Source organism: Lissotriton helveticus, chromosome 5_1, assembly GCF_964261635.1.
Source record: "Lissotriton helveticus chromosome 5_1, aLisHel1.1, whole genome shotgun sequence".
Taxonomy (NCBI): Eukaryota; Metazoa; Chordata; class Amphibia; order Caudata; family Salamandridae; genus Lissotriton; species Lissotriton helveticus.
Genome location: NC_136065.1, coordinates 732,775,353 through 732,799,365, shown reverse-complemented (window position 1 = coordinate 732,799,365; position 24,013 = coordinate 732,775,353). Strand labels below are relative to the sequence as shown.

General features: G+C 44.2%; 1 protein-coding gene across 1 annotated transcript in view; it reads right to left on the bottom strand.

The window, feature by feature from the left end:
* MYPN (myopalladin) overlaps positions 1-24,013 on the bottom strand; it is a 2,138,596-nt gene that overhangs the window by 1,613,112 nt on the left and 501,471 nt on the right. The window contains exons 4-5 of the mRNA XM_078643205.1: positions 17,307-17,355; positions 14,946-15,069 (exon numbers count right to left, since the gene is read on the bottom strand). Coding sequence (XP_078499331.1) covers positions 14,946-15,069; positions 17,307-17,355 — 173 coding nt within the window. The remainder of the gene's footprint in view (positions 1-14,945; positions 15,070-17,306; positions 17,356-24,013) is intronic.

Genomic DNA, 24,013 nt, shown 5'->3' with positions numbered 1-24,013 from the left:
AGTATCAAGACTTCAATAAAGGTTTCTTTTTCTTCATAGGTCCTGTCCAGAATAGTAAGTTAATACGTAGGTTAACCAGAACCCTTGAAGCAGTAGTGAATGAGACTACTTCCGCTTTAGGTAACTTAACCGAAGAACAATCTGCTATGAGATTTGTAGTGCTTCAAAATCGTCTCGTCCTTGACGTCATACTGGCCGATAGGGGCGGAGCTTGTAGAGTCATCGGATCTAGTTGCTGCATTTTCATTCCTAATAACGCACCGTCTGTTTATTCAGCTATAACTAGACTTCACAAGATAGCCCATCAGTTACACCAGAATCCAGGCACCTGGACATGGTCCGGTTGGCTCTGGAGTATAATATCTGCCTGGGGATGGAAAGTATTGTCATTCCTGGGTATAGCAGTAATGATCATATTCAGTTGTTGTCTATGTTTACAATGTGGCCCTGCGATTTGCGGCTTGTGCGCTACCTCTTGTATTCCAAGTCCAAAGTCCCATTCCAAGAAGATAAGAGACGAGCAAATGATGCTCTATGAACAGATAGATGGTATCATGAATATTGATGTTTCCTGATGGAAACGTAGGGCACAAGGAGGGAATGAGGAAAATTTAATTTTGCCTTGTCATGTGTGCCTACGTGTTCCCCATCCTATGTTATATTGCCATGATTAATATGCATATATCCCCCTATGATCGATTAAAGACGCAATTATAGTTGTGTCCAACTTTAGTATGCCAGTTTCCAGTTCTCGTGAAAGCAACGAGTATTATACCTATGTTGCCAACGTTTTATATTATGCCACGTTAATTCCCCGTTTCTAGGCCTTACAGGGCCCGGACACCAGATTCGAGCTCCAGTCTCCTGAACCCACTCCGAGGAGCGATGCAGCCCCTCCCGCATCCCTGACCCTTCGCTTACTTCCTGCCGAGCAGCGCGGTGCCCGGCCTGGCCTGCCTGCATGTCTGCCAAGAATATGTTATGCCTACAGTTATCAGTTCAGCTCTCCGTCTTCACATTCCTAAGCTAACAAACCGCATAAACATCTTCAGCTATAGTCTAGTCTTTCTGTCTCCATGCAAGTGAATTACTGAATTAGTATCCATAGAAGATTCATAGCACACGCAATACATGAAGAACATATGCATGCACCAGCCTTAGTGTCAAGTAGCCTTTGCTCTGATGACATTTAGATTCTATTAACATGTACTCCAAACACAAGATACCAGATATGCTGCAGGTACATGTCGTCCTGACATCTCAGACTTTAGTCTCCTCTTCTAGTGCAGAAGTCAGAGCCCCCAGCTCTCCCTAGTTACACGTCATGGCCCGTTTGCGCGCACCAGTAGGTTAAAGGTTCCAGCTGCCCAGGTAGCCCCCTCCATGTATCCACCCATTTTATGACACTTCTGTGACGTTCTCATCACATATCTACGTACACGCCTTCTTTGTACGCCCATTTGTTCTTATCTTACGTTTGTCACTTGTTACGCCTACTGTATTCAATGCAATTGTAATGTTTTCCTATATATACTATGTAATGTTGATGAAACGTTGCAGCTGCCATTCCATGCCATTCTATTACAGGCTGTTCCGATCCTGTCCCTTCCCTTGTGCCTGATTAAAGCCTGTTCAACTCAGATACCCCGGATCCTGCCTCTTATTTATTGAGCTATCTGTTTTATTTAATGCATAGAAAAATAGTACCGGTAATTAATTATTTATTTACCACATACGGCCACATGCATCAAGGTAAATTGCATTCGCAAACGGTGCGAATCGCAAAATTCGTCCGTTTGCGAATGCAATTTCCTTTTTTGGGATGCATCATGTTTTTTTATTTTTTCGCAATTTAAGGAATCGCAATTATGTTGCGATTTCTTAAATTGCGATTGCATTTAAGAAATCGCAATTTGTGATTTCTTAAATGCAATGCATGAACATTTTTGTTTTGCGAATTCGCAAATAGGAAGAGGTAAATTACCATGAAGTTGCACTTCATGGTAATTTGCGAAAACCTTCAAAAATGCACAAAAGTGAATTTTTGAAAGTTTCATTTTACACACACACATGCCCTTGGGGCATGTGTGTGTGAAAAATGTTCTTAAAGTTAAATTTCTGGGGTGTAGGGGGGGGTCCTTTGGACCCCCCCCCTGCACCCTTGAAATAGCATTCTCATTTTGCGATTCCTTAATTGCGATTCGCAAAATGAGAATGGCTTCTCATTCATTCCTATGGGCCTCTAGGCTCATAGGAATCAATGGGAAGGGATTCCTTAATTTCGATTCGCAAATTGTGAATCGCAATTAAGGAAAATTAAGAAATCGCAAAAAAATTGCGATTTCTTAATGCATAGCATTTTGCGATTTCTGAATTGCGATTCCTCAATTTTCGGAATTAAGAAATCGCATAATGATACAATGATGCATGTGGCCGTATGTCTCCTTTTCTTTCCCTCTCCCTCCCTCTCCCTCTGTCATCTCACCCTGCCTCTGTGTCAGGGACATTTCAAAAGGATCTACAACTTCACCAACGCTCTGCAACCTATACATGGAACCACTGACTGAATTCCTTAAATGAATACAAATCTTGTACCACATGTATGCTGATGACACTCAACTCCAGATAAAAGTCTCCTCTCCAGAGGATATCCAGAGACTGAATCATACCCTGATGAAAATGAAAGGAATCAAAACCTAAATGTAGCTTTAGGCCCTAATCATTTTGTTCATTATTCTGCTTCACATATCTCACACCCAGAAAATGTGAAGCATTATTATTGTGTAAAGAAGGAAATTTTGTATGAGGCTGTTTAAATGCATAGTTAAAATGCGTGTATAAGTTGCACATTTATCTGGTAATAATCTACAGCAAAAGGCTTAAATGCAGGCTGACTTTTACGTTTTTTCCTCCTTTTGTGTGTTTCTGGCAACATTCATGACTTCAATATGTTGCAGGAAATTCAAAGCAGCAGAGGATGTTCCGAACATAGATGTGTATTGGTAGTGTGACAGCTAGAGTCATGAAAACAAAAAACCTGCGCTTTAAGGGAAGGTGTGCAGGATGGGTGGGACAGAACAGAAAATCAGGAAGCTTTTTCTATTGTTAATAATGTATTGACATTATGGCTGTTTGCCAAAAATGTGTATTATAAAGAAAGACTTGCAGTGTGTGTAATGTGAGACTGACTTGTGCTTCTCTTATGGTGCGGTCACTATTCCAGCTATCTTATTTTGAGCATAAGCAATAAACCTGTTTGTCCTCCCATTGTTGCAGATGTGGTGATAAAATGATTTTAGCTACTTAAAGGATTTTTTCCCGACATTGTGGCAGAGCCAGCCAAGAGATTCCCTTTGCTCTGGCCGGCCGCTGGGGAGGTACCCCTTCAGGCCCCTTTGGACAACAAATGTAGTTGTGCACAATTCGAGGACGTTGACAGACGCCCTTTGAGACGAAAGATCTGTTTTATAGACAACAGGAGTACCATACCAGTCTGTGGGACGTCTGCAGCAGCCAGATAAGGTAGGAAAAAAGGGCGCTCGCCGATTCCTTGTGTATTGATCCACAACTGTTCCAAACAGAGATGTATACTTAGTTAATCCTAGCAGAGCTTTGTTTAGGAATCTTCAGAGAGAGTCAGAGAAAAGTAACTGTGTTTTGTTGATCCTGGCAGACCTTTGTTTAGGAATTGTCAGAGAAATTCATGTGTATTTAGTTAAACTTGGCAGACTGTTTTTTTCCCTTGTAGAATTATTAGAGAAATAGGACTAATATAAGAAGTTTTATCTGACCGTTTGAATTAGGAAAACATCAGAGTAAGAGAGAAAAAGTGGCCATTTTTATAAATATGCTATGAGTTGTTTTAAAAAAAAATATATATATGTATATATAATGTAGATTTCTGATTATTATAGCATGTGTACTAGATCATGAGTTCTCTTGCATTATCAGCAGTACCAACAGTTTTTTTTATGTTAACTCCACTAGGACAGAAGCCTTTAAGAATAGTAAGAGTTGGGTCTACTAGGTCACCAGGTAGATTTATTCTGTGTAATATGGATCCATCTGATTTGAATGTTGGTGTGTCATGTGAAACTCTTGTAAGTCTCCCAAAACTTGCTTATTTAGGGATAACTGAAGACGAGGCTAAACAAAAGGGAGTAGTCTGTCTTATAGCCCATGAGTATTTTCCCCACAAACAGGAATAGTAAAAGTTACTGGTAGAGTAAAAGAGAAATTGTGAAGTCATGCCTGTCATTATGAAATCTTCCCTGGGAGGGGAGGGAGAAAAAGGGACTCCTTTAGGCCACAGGTGATCCTTTTTGCAGTGTAGCGCTCCTGGAATAAGAGGCCGATCAGACCCCGTGATTTTGGTGAATTGTGCATCCCCCCACAACCGCTTCCCTCCCGCACTGCTGGGATGTTCTATCCCGTTGTTTCTGGCCTGCACTGTTGAGGCCTCCAGGTTTTTGTGAGCACGCCAGCTGGGCATGATGGGGGGAACAATGGTGCTCACACCATTCTGTTGTTTTATGATTATTGTTAAATGTCGCCTCCGTGTAGATTGTACGTCTCGTGTTGTACATCGAGTGCATGCACATTGTTGGCAGGCTTTCAATGTGGTGGCAGACTTTAATAAAAGGTGCAATGTAGTTGATTTAGGGGGTCGTCTTGGGTGAGCCTTTTGAGCACACTGGCCGGGTGTCATGGTGGGAACAAGAGTGCTGTGTTTATTCATTTGTGTGAGGCATAAAGTTAAATTTAACCCCTGTGTTCACTATGCATCACGAATTGTGCAGCACATTGCATGTGGGCTGTTGGCGAGTGGTGTTTCGAGTGTTTCAATGTGGTGCTTGATTTAATAAAGAGCGCAATGTGCTTGATTTATGGTGAGGTCTCGGCGGCTAGGTGGGCATTGTTCATGGAGCCCCATGTATGGAGTTTTAGGGGCTGGCTCGGGTCATTTGTCCTGGGTGTGCACCCTGGGGGCGATTGGGCGTATTTTGCTTCACAAAAATGGAGGACCCAGGGCTTTATGGTATTTTTGGCTGGCGATATGACACACTGGTGGGCATTAGGATCAGAGTTGCCGCCATTGTGACCGGGGAACCAGGCTCGAGGCCCAGCGTGGAGTCTACTCCCATTGATCTCACCTGTTGGTGGGTGGGAGTACTAGCGCTCGCCAGAAGCAGCCCAATCCCTCATCCAACTGTTTGCCTGAAGGGTTGAGCTCTTGCCTCTAATCGGGTTAGTGCATTTAAATTTTCCTCCCTCAGGTTTTATTGTTTACTTATGTGCATATTTTTGGATGCAAATGTGAGTCTCCGCTGTCACATCTTTCTGTTCAAGGTAAGGAAAGTAACATACCAAGGGCCAGATGTAGGTAATTTTATTTTACCACCTCTTAAATACCGACTCATACCGAATCGGTATTTAAGAAGTGGTAAAATATAAGTACCGAGATGTAGGTAAATACAGATGTGCATTTACCGAATCGGAAATATTAGGTATTTACCGATTCGGTAAATACCGACCGGTAAATGCCCATTCATTCCTATGGGCTTTGAAGCCCGTAGGAATGATTGGGCATTTACCGGTCGGTATTTACCGAATCGGTAAATACTGAATGTCACAAGGGTGCAGGGGGTGTCACTTTGACACCCTCTGGCACCCCCAAAAGAGGCTCGGGTGCCATGTGGCAGGCATACCTGCCCTAAGGGCAGGTCTGCCTGTCATATGGCATAGGTGTGCATGCACACATGTGCATGCACACCAGAATCGGTATTTTACCATCAAATAGTATTTGATGGTAAAATACCGATTTTTTAATGCTTGTGGAACTCAGAAGAGTCCCACCTACATATCAATTTTCCCGAATCGGTAAAAATACCGACTCGGTATTTTACAGAATCGGTAAATTTACCGATCGGTAAATTTACCGATTCTGTAAAATACAGGGCCCTACATCTCAAATTGCATTTGCCGGTCGGTAACGGCCGAATTCGGCCGTTACCGACCGGTAAATGCCTACCTACATCTGGCCCCAAATGACTGAGTACAGTTTGTTTAAAGGAAAATAATAACATTGAGAACGAGAAAATGAATGGTATGTCATTGTCTGCTGCTTTACTGGGAGCAGGGCCTAAATAAACAAGCATTTGCAATGCAATAGGTCTCGCATTTACACAAATTTAAGCTATTGGCATTGTAAATTACAATGGGTTTTATTTATGTTTTCAAAAACCATAACCTAAATAAAAGGCATTGTCATTTACAATGCCAATAGCTCAAACTTGTGAAAATGCGAGACCTGTTGCCTTGCAAATGCTTGTTTCTCCTACCGTCTTTCTGTTTTTTTAACACCAACATGACAACCATATGAAAAGGGGTCCCATAACAACCAAGCTATTCAGTTTCTTAGTATTGGTTGAAAACACTATTCAAACTCAAATAACATGTCATCTATCTGAAGGTTTGGAACACTTATGTTTTTCCATCCCATGATAGCACTATAGTCAAAAGGAAAGCATCTAACTTCTAATTACTCCCAGGTCCCTTATGTCCTCGTCCCATTCATTGACAATGTGGAGATGACCCTCTCCTGACAGAAAAAAAAAACCAGAGGCATGCTTGGACCCTAATACTGCCCGTCCCACAGGGAGTATATAAGCAGTACTTACCCAGCATCCCGCCTTTTCTTTTCGACAAAATGGACGTGGTGCGCTGGTGTTGCTCCTGCTGGGCTGGAGTGGCATTCTTCTCTTCTTCCCCCCACCCGGCTGCCTGGCTGTGCGGGAGCGGGGTTTCCTGGTCTGTCTCCTGGCCTGCTGGGCTTGCTGAGTGACATGACAGTTCCTGGCCGGTGTACTGCTTGGCCGGCTGGCCCTTTGCGGCTGGTGCGTGGCCTACCGGGTGCTTCGGGGTCACGTGCGCGTCTTTCTGAGGCCGGGCCGGGTGGAAGAGGCACCGCGTTTGCAGTGTTCCTGGATTCACGCTGTTGTAGTGGGGGCCTTGCTGCTGGTGGTGTCAGGACCCCTCTCCGGGTGAATCCTGCATAGCGTTTTTCTTCTTCTCCCAGCGGGTGGGACCAATGCTGCTGTCCCTTGCCTCCACAGCCTTGGGAGAATCCGTGGAGCGGAGTACATGTTTGGTTGCTGGCGCTTTCTCCACGTGTCAGGGCGGACACGGCAGCTTCCAGTTTTTCACTCTCTCTCCTTCTTGGGATGCGGAGGTGATGGCTGCTGTCTGTCGTTCCCCTGCCTGTGCTTTGGGAGCATCTGTGGCTGCTCACTGTGGGTGGTGGTGCTGGCTCCTGGCAAGTGGTTGCGCCTTTCGTTGGCTCATCCTTTGCTGATGCCTGGTGTGCCTCCTTCTCACCGTTCTCCTGGGTTCCGGCGAGTGCTGTGCTGGTGCGCTCCTTCCTGGGGCGCTCTTGGGCGTTCTGTTTGCCTGGCTCCTGTTCTTCGCATGATGCGGAGGAGGTGCTGCAGCTTTGGGGGCTGGTGGATGGGGGCGTGCTGCCCTGTGCATTCTGGCTGCCTGTAGTGGGCCTTACTTTGCATATGTTCTCTTGTTTTGCAGATCGGTCTTTCCTGCTGTGTTTGGCGTGACTTGCTTCTGCTTGAGAAACCGGGGACACCGCCCACTCATGTTCTGTGGTTCATGTGTGTGGGCTTTGTTGTTGATGTTCCCTTTTCTGGGACATTGTTCTGTGCGTGCCACCTTTTTTCTGCTGAATGGGGTACTGCTATGTTTTGGGTTTTGGGTCCCGGGCATGACGTGGAGTTCCTGGGTTGCCGTGGATTGCTCTGCTGTGCTTTCCGTGTCCCCTTGTTTCACTGCTAGGCCTGCCTTGCTCAGACTCTGGTTCTCTGTGGCCTGCGCACTGGCTCCCCTTCACCTGTCGGCGCTGTGGTCGCTCTGTGCCTCTGCCCTTCCTTGCCTGAGGGGGTGGTTGTTGCTCCCGGCTTGCCTGCCGACCTTGGTGCTGGGGGCGTGGGTTCGTGCCTCTTGTCCTGTGCTTCTGAGTGGCTTCCAGGGGCACTGTGGTTATGTGTTTTCTTCCTGCATTCCCTGTTCCCGCTAGGTTGCGTTTTCTGCACGGAGGTTCATTCTGCTGCGTACATGCGCACCTTGGGGGGGTTGAGTTTCCTCTCTGCTCGGCCTGCTTCCTTAGTGTGCATCCTGTGCTACCTCTGTTTGGCTGCGTGGGCCGTTGGCCTTCGGTCCTTTGCTTCTGCGGCTCTTGCTGGATGTAGCTGGGGCCTGGTAGTTGAGTCTCTGCCTCTTGCTCGTGGGTTGTGTGTTCAGTGCCTACGGCTCCTCCCTTGCGCGCTCCTGTTCTCGGCCTGCTGGATTGCTTGTGTCCTGCTCTTCTCTCTGGCGGCTGGTCCTGGGGCCTGGGCAGTTTTGTGGCCTCTGTCATGGTCTGCTTCCCCTGCTTTGCCCTGGGTGTGCTCAGGGGTTGGCTGTGTTGCCCGGGGCTGTCCGGTTTGTGCCTGGGGCTCCCTGGTGCTCGGTTCCCCTTTTTTTCCTTTGGGGGGGTTGGGGGTGCCTGTTCCTTCTTCCGGGGCCTCCTGTGGCACTCTGCCTGTAGCCTGTTATGAGCGAATTCTACTCCTCCTTAATTGTGGCTTGGTCCTTGCCTTTGGGCAGCTTTGTGTGGGCTGGCTGGTGCTGTGTCCGGCTGCTTGCCTCTTCTGTGCTGGGTGCTGCTGTCTTGGTGGTCATGGCTCTTGCACTTTCTTTTGCGCTGTTCCTAGCTTCGGTGGTTTCCTTGGCATGGTCCTTGTGTTTTCCTGCTGTTGCTGCGGCCTGCAGCTGTGTCTCCCCGGTCACCCCTGTCCTGGCCTGTTCGGTGTTCAGGCCGGATTGGGCCTGGTTCGTCCCTGCTTGGGTCTCGGCCTGTGCTTGCCAGGTGCTGTGTGTTTCTGCTTGGTCTTCCGTCCCTGCCTTTGGTTGGCCTTGGTGGGTCCTGCCCGTGCCCTTCTCCTTGGATCGGGGTTTCCCTGTCTCCGGGTTCCATCGGTGGTGTTGCTCGTTCTGTGGCTGCTCCTCCTGCAGCACCTGTCTGCTGGTTGCTTCTGCCTGTGCCGGTCTCCTCCTTTTTTTCTGACTGGTGTGGTTGGGCTCTGGCTCTTCCTTTGGTGGGCAGTGCGGATTGGATTCTGCATCTGGTTCCGTGTCCCGTTTCGCTGCTTTGGCTCCCTTTCCGGTGGTCCCTGGGGGTCCGGGGCTCATGCCGTTGTGGTTCTCCCCGTTGGGGGGTTTACCTGAGTTCCTGTTGTGGTTGCTCCCTCTGGGCAACTGGTCTCCTCTCTGTCGTTTGGCAGCGTCTGGGTCTGCCTGGTGCCTGGGTGGGGGCTGCTTGGGCTCCCTGCACCTGTGGGCTTTTCGGCTCCTGTTAGTCGCCTTCTTCGGCCCTCTGTCCGGTCCTGTGTGCTGTGGGTTTTCAGGCGTGGCACTCCGGTGGGGTCGGCCTTACCCATGCCCTTCTGCACCTGCTCTTGCCTGCTGTTCTCTTCCCGGGCTTGATTTGCCTCTGGTTGGGTGTCCGCGTTTTTCTGCCTGTTTCTGTCGGCTTTTTCTTGGCTGCTGTTAGGCTTCGGAGTTTCCCCTGCTGCCCCGGGGCTCCTCATTTGTTGGCCTTTCTTGTGGCTGGTGGCTTTCCATTCAGTTTTCCGCTGGGCAGCATCTTGAATTTTTAGGCTTATGTGGGGCCCTGCTGATCTGGGCTTCTGGGTTGGCGTGTCCTGGTTGTCTCTGGTCGCTCCTGCTCTGCGTACTTGCTGTCTCTTTAGTCGTGGCCTCCGGTTGCGCATTCTGGGTCGGTCTGGCTGTGTTGTGTCTTCTGTGCCGGCTCTGGGTGTGTTTTGCCTGGCCCCCCCTGTCCTGGTGCTGTTGTCCTGCCCGCTTCTCTCTTTCCAGCTCCCCCGGTGCTGTTCCTGGTGTGTGTCTGTTGTTTGGCGGGCCCCCTTTTCCTCCCCCTTTCCTGTCAGGGTGTGGTCCTGTGGTTTTTGTCTTGCCTCTGTGTGGCTCTCCCCTCTTGGCTGCTGGTTGTCCAGGGTCCGTGCTGCTTGTGCCTCTGGCTTCTCTGCTTCCTCTGGTTTCCGTTTGGGCAGTTGCCTCTGTTTGTTTTCCTCCGGGCCTGCAGTATGGTCCGGCGGTTGAGTGCTATGGGTCTCTGTCGGCCTCTCCCTGTGCTCTGCATGGGCTTCTTCCGGGTGTGGGTTGAGTCGGGGTCCTCCTGCTTTGGTGGGTTGCTTGTCTTTGGCCCTGGCTTCTGGCTGTTTTCTTGTTCCTGTGGCCTTTTTTGTCCCAGCCCTCTCCTGGGTTGGCTCTGGGTCGTGGGTGCTGTACGCCCTGGGGTCTTTTCCGCTGCTCCTGCTGTGGTTTGGTGTCTGGCCCTGATTTGGTTTGTGGCCTTTTTTTCCTTGTTGAGGTTTGGCCCTGCTGGCTCTTTGGGCCTTGTGCGGCCTCGTTCTGGGGTTTGTGTTCCTGTTTCCCCGTCTTTTGTGGCTTTGCCTGCTCCTGGGCTCTCGCTGTGGCTTCTCCTTCTGGGCTGGGTGCTTGACGGTTGTCCTTGGCTGCCCCGGTGGTGCTGCTCGTGCTTTCCTGGGGCCTGTTCGGTTTCCAGTTTTATAGTTGGCTGCCTCCTTGTTGGGGCTGTGGCCTTCTGTTCTCCTTGGCTCAGTTCCGGTCCTGGGTTTTGTCCCTTTCTTGCCTATTCTGGCTTACTGGCCGGATGCCTCCTGCAGTTCCCCCCTTTTTTTTGCTCCCTCAGGGTGCTCTCTTGGTGGGGTTCCCTGGGTGTGCTGGCTGGTTCGGAAGGCCATTTGATTCTGCTTTGGTATTCTCTACATTGTCAATGAATGGGACAAGGACATAAGGGACCTCGGGTAATTCTCTATTACTTACCGGTAATCTTCATTACTCTGGGTCCCGTTGTCCTCGTTCCATTCATACACCCCTCCCTCCCTCCCGGGCCGCCGGCCTTCCTGTGTGGGCTTGGTTTTATAGGCGGGATGCTGTGTAAGTAGTGCTTATGCACTCCCGCTGGAAGGGGCAGTATTAGGGTCCCAGCATGCCTCTGTTTTTTTTTTCTATCGGGAGATGGTTATCTCCACATTGTCAATGAATGGGACGAGGACAACGGGACTCGGAGTAATGAAGATTACCGGTAAGTAATAGAGCATGACTACAAATTGGCTTTTTTTACATTTATTAGTTTCTTGAGGCTAACCATATGAATGCATTAGGAACTGTGTTACTATGGTTGTGAAGATTGTATTTCACTTCTCCTTTTCCTTCTCTGCTTTAACTGTTATCTCACACCACAACCTGGGCTGGCCACCTTATCCTCTGAGGCTTCCAGCCCATCTCACACTAATGTTTATCAGTGATCCGGTTTTTGCAAAATAATATTTTTCCCTGAGAACTCTCATTCACACCAAAACCCGACAAACAAGCCTACAGTCAATTCAATATAGATGGCCTTACCACACACTCAACCAACACATATCCGATAACCTGTTCTGTTCCCAACAACAACACCACACACCATTGTTTCAATCTCATCTACAAATGATCATGTTCGGATAGTAGAACCCAGCTAGAACCCTTCATCATCTTGCACACAACATGCAATTGAGTTGCATAATAATAGCACCATCAACAACATACAGCCTAAATACAGTCAACATACAGCCTAGAAACATGCAGCTAAAGCCAACATCAACATTTGTCACCCTTGCTTGCAAAAAATGTAGCATAAGGCTCCAACCTGGGTTGTAATTCGCCTATAAATAATATAATGTATTCTAGATGAGAACCAGGCAATTTTAATCTTTTAACGGAAAGTCCTTTATCATATTCACCTAAACACATAAAAAAACACAAAGATGTTCCTTGTTTTACTTTCACACAAACTCATGCAAAACATTTGCAACTTACAATATTGTAAATTCTCTACTTTGCACACACATCCAAACACCAACAACAAAAAAGATATTTCCACCAGTCAGGATGATGGCCTTCCTAGATCTTCCCAAATAACGGTGGTTAGTGCTATACAAACTTGAACAGCATAACAATATGGTTAAGGTCATGTTAGAGAGGTCTGGTCAGAAAGCACTAACCTTATACTCTGATCAAACAGTGGTTATGTTATGCACTTATATTTCTCCCCCCACATCCACCACAAACCATAATCAATAAGTATATGTTGGCCAGTAGTTAAAAAGGGAAAGGGGGTTAGAGAAAGAAAACTGAGACAATGGATATCACCACTATGCCTTGTCATTTTGCTGAACACTTACATCTGAAGGTTAAAGTGGATATCTAAAGGCATGATGAAATATCTTAATATGTTATTATGGTCTTGTATCTAACCTTAAAAGTGAAAATGATATACCATAATAGTTTCTGTAAGTAACCAACTTTATTTGGTCTGAAGTGAAGGTGGTATTTCCGAAAACTGAACCATAACAAGATTTTAGTAACTATAACTATTAAATAACCGTCCTTCCTTATGAACTAGATAACTGCATTCAATTTTAAGAACATGCGCTCCCTAACATTAATAGAATTTGTGCATATCTGGTCTGCTTGTCAGGTCAGATATCACTAGCTAAATACCAATTTAGCTTTTAGCACATATTTATATGTACATGCAATAAGTCTTCCATTCCTGCAAGAGAAGTAACCCTAAATTCGTATGAAACAATTTCTGTGATGTCTCCAAAAACTAACAATCACGGTTCAAAAATAGCAAAAAAGTTTGTTTTCCCAGTGACTTAATTTCAGAAGGCTTATGTGTAGTCACAAACTGCTCTCCAGAAGTCTCACATGGAAGTAAGTATTCTTTAAGAGAAATCACAAATCCATATAATAAGGTCCGGGTGGCAGCAACACTGTAGAATGATTGTCTAGCAAAGACGCTGCGAAACATGAGGAAACTTAATTTTCATTTTTTTGTGGGTTACAAAAAATGACATCCTACAGCCTTTCCTTTCACACTCCCTGTGCCGCTAGATTGTCACACAATTCTCTTTACTTTTCTTTCTCTGACTTCAAAGTGGGAGGAGTTTTCAAACCCCAATCCCCTTGTTAATAAATAAGCACTCATTTGTCTGCCTTGACTAGTGAGAAATTTGGTGCCTGTCTTTGAAGCGCAGCAACTGTGATAAGATAAATATAGAATTTAAAGGAATATTTATTTATTGCTTGGACTTTCACACCACAGTTTGGGAAACACTGGTTTAGAGGGCCATTAACCTATGAGTAGTGTTGTACTATATGTATTGCAGTCTGCTGTGCACAGGCAAATATATGCATGCACAACCGGCATAGATGTACAACTCACTGAAGTACAAATTTCATAGCTGCAATATGCCTCAAGCCATGCTTTGTGTGTAGCATTCAGCGATACTGGGATTTGGCTAGACACCCTGGCTGTGCTTTGATTTTCAAGTCTATGCTCCTACAATCAAATGTAAAACTACAAAAGCAAACCTACAAGTTACAGCATGTAAATGGCTAGGGCTAAAATGCCATAACTGGTTGAGGGAGTTGCGCATGACACGGGCCACTTGACTACTATGCATGTGCACCCACAGATCAAAGAAAAAACCCATACATTTTCCGGATGTTCAAACACGTGACTTGCTCTGCCTTTCAAGTGTCCCGAAACTTGAACATGAAAAGTGTCTTTAGTAACTTCTTTGTCTATTTCCATTTACCGGTCCCCACACAAACGCGCTGAGCATCACAGGTAGTAACACATTTTAATGGGATGTACGGAGACTAAGATGTATGTATAGGGAGTCTTGGACTGTGCACTACTGGGCTTAACTTATTTCAGTGAAGACTGGACGGCAGTACAAAAATAACATCAGATGGCATGTGAAGGATAATGGGTAGCTGTGTAATCAACCACAAGTCCAGCAAAACACTGGTTGCTTCGTATTCTTATGCAAGCAACATGCAAAATATATGGCAATCCAGGGTTCTTTGCAAAACGTTGGATGAGCTCTGCGAGGATCACACAAGCACAGTATCTACTTTTATCAATGTGTCATGAAATGGGGTAAACTAGGGCCTAGTGGTCCAAATTTCAATTTGCAAAACATGGTTGCAAATTGCTCACTGACTTTTTGCAAACAAAAAGGAATTTTGCGGGTCGAACTATATACTAATAGTGCGTTTCACAAATTTTCAAATTGTAGAGGGTTTCAATCCGACCTACCTCAACAGTATTCGTGAGGTAGATCATAAGTCATGACTCGCTGTAATTGGATGCTATTGTGTACAATGGACCACTGCCTACCCCCAAACAATTTTTTTTTTAACATTCACAAGGTAAAAGGGGTCCCACAGAGACCCTTTCCAATTTGCAAATGGGTTACCAACACCTTCAGGTGTCGGTAAAAGTTCAATGTTTTGAGAATGAATTTCGACTGCAAAACATTGAGTCATCCTTTAATGAATCACTGTTTGGAAAGGACACCCTAAACACGCACCATTAAAATAGCGAATTCTGATGGGTTTCTAAACCCTTTTTGCAATTGAGTAACCTGTCACCAAATCGCAAAATTAGTTTACTACATAACAAGTAGCCATTTTGCAATCACAAACACCCTGGGGTCTTTTGCAAATCATAACCTTTGCGACCACAAAATTGCTTTGAACATCAGGCCCCTAGTTATTAGTTGAATGTGACTTTGCATGCTTTAGATTTGTAATCATGGATAGTAAGTATAGGGGTCAAATTATATAAATGTTGATATTATAGATACATTAACACATTATGCAAGCTTACCTACTTTAAATTCTTTCATTGGATTTGTTTATCACCTTATCCTATATTTTTGGTTTCCTATGCAGTTTTAGATCAATAATAGGATTTTAATTTGAATTGATTTACTTGGCACTCCGAATTATCTTACCCTTTGATGATCGTGGCTCACTGCTCCCTGTGTTACTTGCAATTCTTTATGCACTTCTTGGTGAATTACTGGAGAGCTCCGAGGAGGTGTAGAAGCATCTGGTTCTGAAACAGACCTCTGGTCTCTGTATGAGAAAGATATTAATGATAAACTCACAATTTTTACCTTTAAAGAGAGAAGAGAAAGCGAGACTCGAATGTCCTTCCTACACCTCCACCCAAGGTACAGACACATTCCAGCCATGGTTTACCAACAATTATTATTGGTACCTAAAGTATACATACCAATCCTGTACTACAAACCACTTTGATTCATGGTCCCTCAGACTTCGATTATTTTATCCAGGAGCCCTTCGCATCTGTGTAGTTTTGTTTAGAAATGTCGACAAAGAGTCAGTAAATCTTAGCGTAAATCTTAGAGTGATCCACACAGGTCAAGCAGCTCTCCCTCACAACAAATGCAATTCATATTCCACAAAGATTATAAAGACAATTAACCAAGAGTCCTGTATTTGTAATTTTAGAACAATAAATGTACGGTTTCTTGAAAGCATCCAGCATCATATCTCTTTTTTTAGTTTAATTGTAAGTGCCTAATTCCTGTTAATGTTTGCCGGTCCAGAGCCTGAGTACATATTTATGAACACAGGGACAAATAATGACCTATTTTCCAGGCCTGACTGTGACAGTAGCATAATGAACGGTGCTCTGTCTGTTATCGAGGAAATGTGTTGTGACAAGGATAGAAAGCAAAGACATCTGTTCTCAATGAGAAAACAGGTGGATTTCAAAGCAATGTTGTTCACATTGGCAGGTAAAGTAAAATGGCTTGTAATCTGTCGTATCAGGACATTAAGGGGTTAATCATCACATCCCACTTATTTTTCTACTCAATCGATACATCTTATTCCTAATCATTATTAATATTATATGAATTCAGAGCTTTGTATTGTCTCAATAGTGAAGTAGGTTGTTCCTACTGCTTCCAAATCGCCATTTTGCTAGATAAGGGCATTGTGCTACAGAGAGGTAAAGAAAGGTCACGCCACTCTAGTTGATGTAGACACCAGGCAGTCAATTCTGGACTTTCATTTGAGAAAGACATGTATTTGGAGAATTGAAGTCTTTGCTTGCTTCACTGAAGCAGCTGATCCATCATTATTAATAACAATGTTTTGTAAAATGATATCTATTAGCAATGGTGTTCAAAACAAAGGTCGGAACTGATTACAGGTTGGCCCCTGATACTGGGTGGATATAGTAATCCTACATAATAAAGGACACATTTGGGTCAAGCAGAAGCCAGGATAAGAACCCACGTACCTTCCACAGTCAACAATCTAATCTCTAGATCAGAACCCTTGATGACAGATTCCAGTTTAAAACAGTGTTCAGGCCTACAGCAAAAAAAAAAACTCATCTTTTAAAAAACTGCATTTTATTTGACTAAGTGTATGAATGAATCTAAGTTATATTAAGTTTCTAGAGGTTAAGGCAATGTAGAGAGGCCTGTTTATTAATTTACTGGATAAGAGGAGGTGGAGCAATAGTGCTGTCTGTAGCCGTCAACTCTCCCTATGGATGAGAAGGAGCGACCCTGATGACGCCCAGGCTGCTAAAGAGCACTAGAAGTCGCAGCCCTGCACCCCATCCCTGATCCTACCACCCTCCCCCCCAAGTTAACCCCAGCCCCCCAGTTGGTTCTGTATAAATAACACTTACACTCTACCCACAACTGAGAAGCATGTTTCTCTGATGAGATCATAGCAACCAAGAGCACCACCACAGATTCAATACACACAAATACACGTATGCCACGTTTTGCAGGCAGCACACACCCAAACACTCACTACACCCACTTGATCACCATACTGGCAGTTTAATGTAATTGATGGACGGAAAACTGCAAATGTTGTTGTCAATGCATGTATACCCTGTCTGCATCAGAAAAACTCAATAACAAGTTTTACAAAAAAAAAAACTCTCCCTGTGGATGACTTTCCGCCACTGTCACAAAGGGAGCTGACACTGAGTTAGGCACAATAGGAAGGCTGAACTTTTGAGGCATGAGATGTTTGCTGCTTGCACCAAATGTGGGGACCGTGTTCACCACAGTAACTGCAGAGGTTATACGATGAGTGGGTATCACCAACGGATGCCTCCTAGGAAAATGTTTGGGCCTTTACACTTATTATTTATTTATTTACCTTTTTTTTCCAAACTAAGTACTGTAGATCAGGAATTAATTGGAACGGGTAATCTAAACTTGTTGATTACCTCTTTTATTTTAGCAATAGTTAATAGACCACCGGTTGTTCTGAATTATCTTGGTGTGCAGAGTAAAAAATATATCTCTACTTACTCATCCATCTCTTCGTTGCTGCGATCACTTTCCGATTCTGAAGATGCACCTGCAAGAAATTTGAAAAATTAAAAGTGAAAAATAATAATCAGCTTAATCATAAGAAATACTTCGGGGTTATGTTTAGACAGAATAACTTTATGTTTTTTTTTATTTCAAAAAGTTTTTATTTAGAGGATTTTCCAATACAGTACAGTAGTAATGCAGGGGGTGATATTTACAGCGGGGAGTTCTTGGTATTCCCTGGTTCCATGTTTGCCCCGAGTATACATAGTTAGGCGGATGATTTTCCCCTGGAGAAGGATGAAAGAAAAGAGAAAGGTGGAAAGGGGGGGAGGGTCGGGGGGGGGGGGGGGCTGGTGCTCTCTTAGTCTTGGCTGCGTGCTTGTGGTGTGCGTTGGTAGGTTGTACGTTTACGGGTTTACGGGGGTTTGTGTGACCCCAGGAAGACACTAGACAGCATAACTTTTACATCTAATTGCACCTTCCGTTTCACTGCAAAGTAACTGTGCATGGGGGAAGAACGTGTGTTTTTCTCTCGCGCTCTTTTTTCTCTAGAGACATAGTTAAAAGTCTTCCACAGCTAATGTTACCCATACAAAAGAGAGGAGCAAAAGGTCAGCCTACCCCATTCTGTCATTGAATTTTATTCATTTCATTCACATATTGATTAGTCGACATTCATCTACCATTGGCAAGTGGTTACAATCCTGCCAAGCACGAAAACAGACTTTCACAGGGGTGGCAGCATCATTTAGGAACTCTAATTCACAAATAGACAATTGGTAGTAGCAATCCCTAAAGGGAAAAACCGCACATCAAGGAGAAAACACCAGTATAATTTGTAACTGATATAAGTGAGCATCATTCCACACTGTAAAATATCGGGGTGCTGAAATAACTGGAAGCACCTACTACCAAACGGTGCTATCGGCAAGTTGCACGAACATGCAAATTAATATCTCTAAAATCTTAGTTGTAGCACCCCCTTGCTAGTCACAAAGAATTCAACAAAAGCATATATCAGATGTATGTATGTCCTGACAAAATATAAAAAGTATAACATATAAGTATAAATATAAGTATATCTATATACATATATACATATATATATATATTGTAATGCTGGTGCGATATGCAGAGAGTGACAGGGCGAAAATTCAAGAGCAGATTGATGAGATTGAGGCTGAAATTGCGAGCTTGTGTGTGGATAATGCGGATATTTCCCTGGAATGTAAAAACACACAGAGAGACAATGCAGCTAAAAGTCCAAAAAGAGGAGGATGTTATTAGAAAACGTAAAGCATTCAAATTCCAGCGTGATAAGACCGACTACAATGAGGGTCTCATTTTCACATTTGCTCGTAAGTCTCCAGTTCTCGTATTGTGCAAACCATCACCCCAACAACTGCTCTAACACGCTCCAAGTCCCCAGACGACTCTACCAACACAGACCTCAGTTCAAATATGGACAGTGGGTCTGAATCAGATGCGACTACAGGGTTGGCACGGATGGGGTTTACCCGGTTCACCCTGGAACAAGAGTTGGAATGCATACGCCAGGACAGACGCGATACATTGCGTCCCAGAAATCTAGCTCCAGCAAAAGCTCAAACATCAAGCGCCGAGAACGCAGGAAATGCAACACAAAGCGTAAAGCCCAAGAAAAGAAACTACAAGCGGTGGAACACCAACAAAAAGAAGTAAGCAACACATTTCACACATTAGACAATGGCTTATCTGTGATCAATTTAACTCCTACTGTTCTTACTGACTCAGAGATTGGTATTCTGTCGATGGGTTTGTCGTTTAGCCCCCCGAGCAACTTTAATTACGCGGACACAAGAATAGATCTCTTTAAATTCACACGCAAGCTTAAGTTGCAAAAACACTTCGCTGCTAGTAAATTACGTAACGCAGCCAAGAAATCAACGGTTACCTCCACTACTACGGGGTAGGTTGTGAATGATATCCCGCTTATGCAGGACTTGGAAGCATTGAGAGTGGAATTATCTCCCCCACAGGACATACAGGGGGATACAACTGCCCATATTGGCAGGTTAACAAACTTTAAACCACGTTCCACATTCACTCCGGTGACGCCCTATGACAACATCGACATATTTCATGATGCCATTATCAAACAAGTCAAGACATTGCATATAAAAACATTGAAATCTAAACAACATAATCAAAGGTGTAACAATGAATACCAGGAACTGGTCAAAAAAATACAAAAGGATGGTAACATGATAGTCAGGCAATCTGACAAGGGCGGCAATGTGGTGCTTTGGCCCAGGAACCTCTACATGGAGGAGGCGTACTTGCAATTGAATGACTCAAGTTGTTACAAACACTGTGATGTGGGTGCATTGAGAAAAGCGCAATCTGATTTCCACTCCACTTCCACTCCAGCGGTCGGGAGGGCTGATCAGCATGGATGAGCTGAAATTCCTAAAAATGACCATCCAATCACCCCTGTGTTGTACTTAATCCCCAAAGTGCATAAAAATTCTCTTAAACCGCCAGGAAGACCTATAATTTCGGCCTGTGGTGGACTACTTGAGAATGCCACAACATATATTGATTCTTTCCTTCAGGAATATGTTGTGTCACTCCCATCTTACATCCAGGACTCAAGTGACCTGCTAAGAAAAATTAAAGATGTGCAATGGGAGAAAGACTTCTGGTTAATTACACTTGATGTAACATCACTTTACACCAGCATTGTACACACAGACGGAATGAGAGCCATCCAATTTTACCTGGGCCAGCGACCAATAGAGCTTGCTGAGCATAACAAAATGTTACTCACTATGACCAGTTTCTGTTTAAACCACAACTATTTTATGTTCCTCAATCAGTACTATCAGCAGGTTAGGGGTGTTGCCATGGGGGCCTGCTTCTCTCCCAGTTATGCTTGTTTGCATATGGGCTACTGGGAGAGGCAGGTCATCCATGGTGATTACCACGAAATCTGCTCCGGCCATATCGTACGATGGTATAGGTACATCGATGATGTCCTCATGATTTGGCGAGGGACAACTGTGGAGGCTAACAATTTTATTGAAACCCTGAACAGCAATGCATTTAATTTGGCTTTTACATCGCATCTCAGTCAGACGCAAGCACATTTTCTGGACATCACAATAGAGGTTAGCCAGGACAGGTTGGACACTAGACTTTATAGAAAGCCCACTGCGGGCAATACTGTGCTGCATGCTGATAGTCACCATCCCCCGCACCTAATTAGCAGCATCCCTTACGGGGAGATGCTTAGAATCAGGCGCATTTGCAGCACAGATAATCATTGCATAATAGCGCAGGCCGCCAGTAAGCAAAGGTTTCTGGCTAGGGGTTACAAAGAAAATCTAATTGATACAGCTATTAACAAAGCGAATGCCCTGTCCCGCAATGATGCATTGACCCATAAAAAAGTCCAGAGACTCACAGATTCCAAGCCATCTCAACCAACAAGACTCATTTGGACCTACAATAGGCAACACGGTGCACTACGGAAAATAGTCAATAAATACTGGAACTTAATCAGGTTAGATCCGGTAATAGGCGATTGTATGCCTAGTAAGCCAGCGATCACCTTCAGGAAGGCGTACTCTTTGCAGGATGCCTTGGTCAAATCTAGTCCTGAGGTGATTCCTCCTAAAAATTGGATGGCCGCAAGTAAAGGTTTTAGAAAATGCTCGAGCTGCAAGGCCTGCTCACATGGACTCAATAAAACCGAGTTCCAAACTGCATTTTCCACAGTGCCCCGCAAAATCAAAAAACAACTTACGTGCAAGAGTGAATACGTGGTATATGTGCTGGAGTGTCCGTGTGGCCTGCAATATGTTGGTAGCACCAAATTGCAGGTTCGCAAGAGGATACTTCAGCACATCAGGGCTATCAACACTAACGATGCCAGGTACCCTGTTGCGAGACACTTTAAGGAATTCCACAACAACAACAGTGGACTCCTTAGGTATTATGCCATAGATACTGTAGCTCCCATGAGGAGAGGTGGCAACAGAGAAGGCATTTTAAGAGCGTTGGAGACCAGATACATCTTAGAAATGGACAGTAAGACCCCTCATGGCCTCAATTCCACAGAGGATTTCTATACGTGTCTCTAGCCAACTCTGTATGTCAATCAATAACCAGCCTCCACTGTTATCTTTTTGGTTGCCCATATCAGTTGCTTACCATCAGTATCGGTGTACCCTTCCACTTTTACAACTATATAAGTATTAACAGCTAGGTTGTAGAGTTTAGTACACATACAATGAACACACCTGGTCTATTCTTCTTTGGAACATGTATCATGTAGTGCCGGTTACACATAACCTGAATTCTAGATTTTACTACATTTGGTTTTGTTCGCTCACTATATAAAAAACACGTTTTATTTTATTTTTGTTTTTGTTCATCACACTGGTGCAAAGGTTTGGCTATGGAGTTTATAAAAAGAGTTATGTATAAACCCAATACACGAGATTTGCATAGGTGGTATTACAGTTGTATTAACGCCAGCATGTCCAGCGCTTTGGGCTTAAAGTGCGGTATCAGATATAAGGGGTAACTGTGTATTCAAACACAGTATTTTGAGGTCTGCTCTGCCAAATCTAATTACATTTATTATAACATATGCACATGTATATATTTTTGTCGTTTGAAAAAATGTATAGTCTATCAATTGCAATTTACTGTGGTATTAGACTTTATACGATAAAATTTTGGTAAGCGTCAGTATTTTAATGTATTTATACAGTGAATGTTAAAAATACTGTGAGATTACTCCCTCTCCAGCACTTTATACAAGATGTCTTCTATGTTGTTCATTATAAGACATCTCCCTCCCAATCTATTAGCCAATCAGTTGCACTGCCATTTTAGCACTAGCACTTTAAATTTAGTTCACTTCCCTCGGTGCGTCATGTGACCAAGGCCTCTGTGTAGGCCGAAACGTTATGCCGGCGAGGTGTGCCTAAAATAAAAATACTCACCTGCACTCTGGGTCTTCTGTTTCTTCTTCCTGCCGCAGTTCCAGATGATGGGCGTGTTGCTGAGTGGAAACGAATGGACAATATATATATATATATATATATATATATATATATATTACCTACTGGCGGTCGCCAGTAGGTATATATAGTAAGGATTTTTTCCCTATGGGATTTTTGAAAATTCTATGTCTAATAACTTTGGCGTTTGTGGACGGAATTGGCTGGAATTTTCAGCAAAATGGAACATTTTGTTTCTGAGCAGCCCCTGGAAATTTGGGGGGAGTTGGTCCAGGGGGGGCCGAGAAAAAAGGGGGGTCCCAAAACGTGTTTTTAACATTGAGTTTTCCATAGGGCGGTTAGCCTCACTTTTAGCCCGAACGGCTGAATGGATTTGCACGAAACTTGGCAAAATTGTAGGGACTGGTAGCCCGATGTGCCTTTTCTAGGTCTCAATATATGTGCTCCAGTGGATTTTGAGAAATTAACGTTTAAAAAAAGATATATATCTGTAAGCGCGGACCAGGCAGCGCCCCGGTTCGCGGACCTTACGCGTAACGGAACTTCACGAAGCGAAGCTGATTGGCCCTCCGGTGTCTGTCAACATTCTAAACAGTCCGGAGCGGCCGCCATCTTGTCTCTCGGTAGGATTGAGAGACAAGAGGAGGACAAAACAAAGGGGGAAATAACCATAAGGGGGCATACTAGATCCTCCATGACCCCCTAGGTTTAATGTGGAGGTTTTAAAAGGGCCTTACTTACTCTATTTTTTTTTTAAAAAAAATTTCGGGTTAGCTCCCGGTTCGCGTACCGGGAAGCTAACCGGGAAGCGAACCAAAAGAAATAGAGCTTGCCAGAGTGCTAAACATTCTAGCTAATTTTTAATAACGGGGAGGTAGTTCTAAAAAGAACTTTTTTTTTTATATTTTTGTTGTTTTATATTTTTTTTTGCTTTTTTGAACATTATTTGTTTTTTTTGTATTTTTTGAACACTTATTTGTTTTTTTTGTTTTTTTTCAAAGGGAAGGAACAGAAAGAGGCATTGAAAAAGGCTCAACAGGAGCAAAAAAAAATTTTTAAACTTGCTGCGTTTGGAGCATCGGTGTTTTTCGAAAGCCAAATTAATTAATTTCAGACTCATGTTTGCGCATGAAATTAAAGTGCCACAATATAAGCATGTCACCTTCATATGGACAAAATTTTTTGGGATATTTGGCGTTGTTTCGTTGGCCTCTCCAAATGTGAGAGACATATCAGGTGATGTTCTTGTCACCGAAGTTGGGGGGTTCTGTTGTAGTTCACGCACCTCTGCACGACTATAGTTGATTGGATGCCACCTCTGCATATGTCGGTGCATCGTGTAATTTCCATAACTGTATTTTTTATTAGTGCCCCGGGATAACTTTTCTTGGCAGATAAGGCACGTAGCATAGCGTGCATTGACTTTTTTCTCTCCTGGTGGAATGGAAAAAAATTGCCAGATAAAGCTAACTTTGCGATGAGATACCCGGGGTAACTCTTTGACAAATCGTGGTCCCTCTTCTTCCTCTCCGTCTTGTTCTTCCTCTTCCTCCTCTGTGTCTCCAATAAACTGTGCAGATGGTCCTCTCTTCCTATGAGGAGATGGTGGTGGTGGTGGTGGGGGTGCAGAAGCTGAAGCTACTATTGAAGCCATTTTTTAATCAGAGCAAATGATCAGGTCTTCCTTTC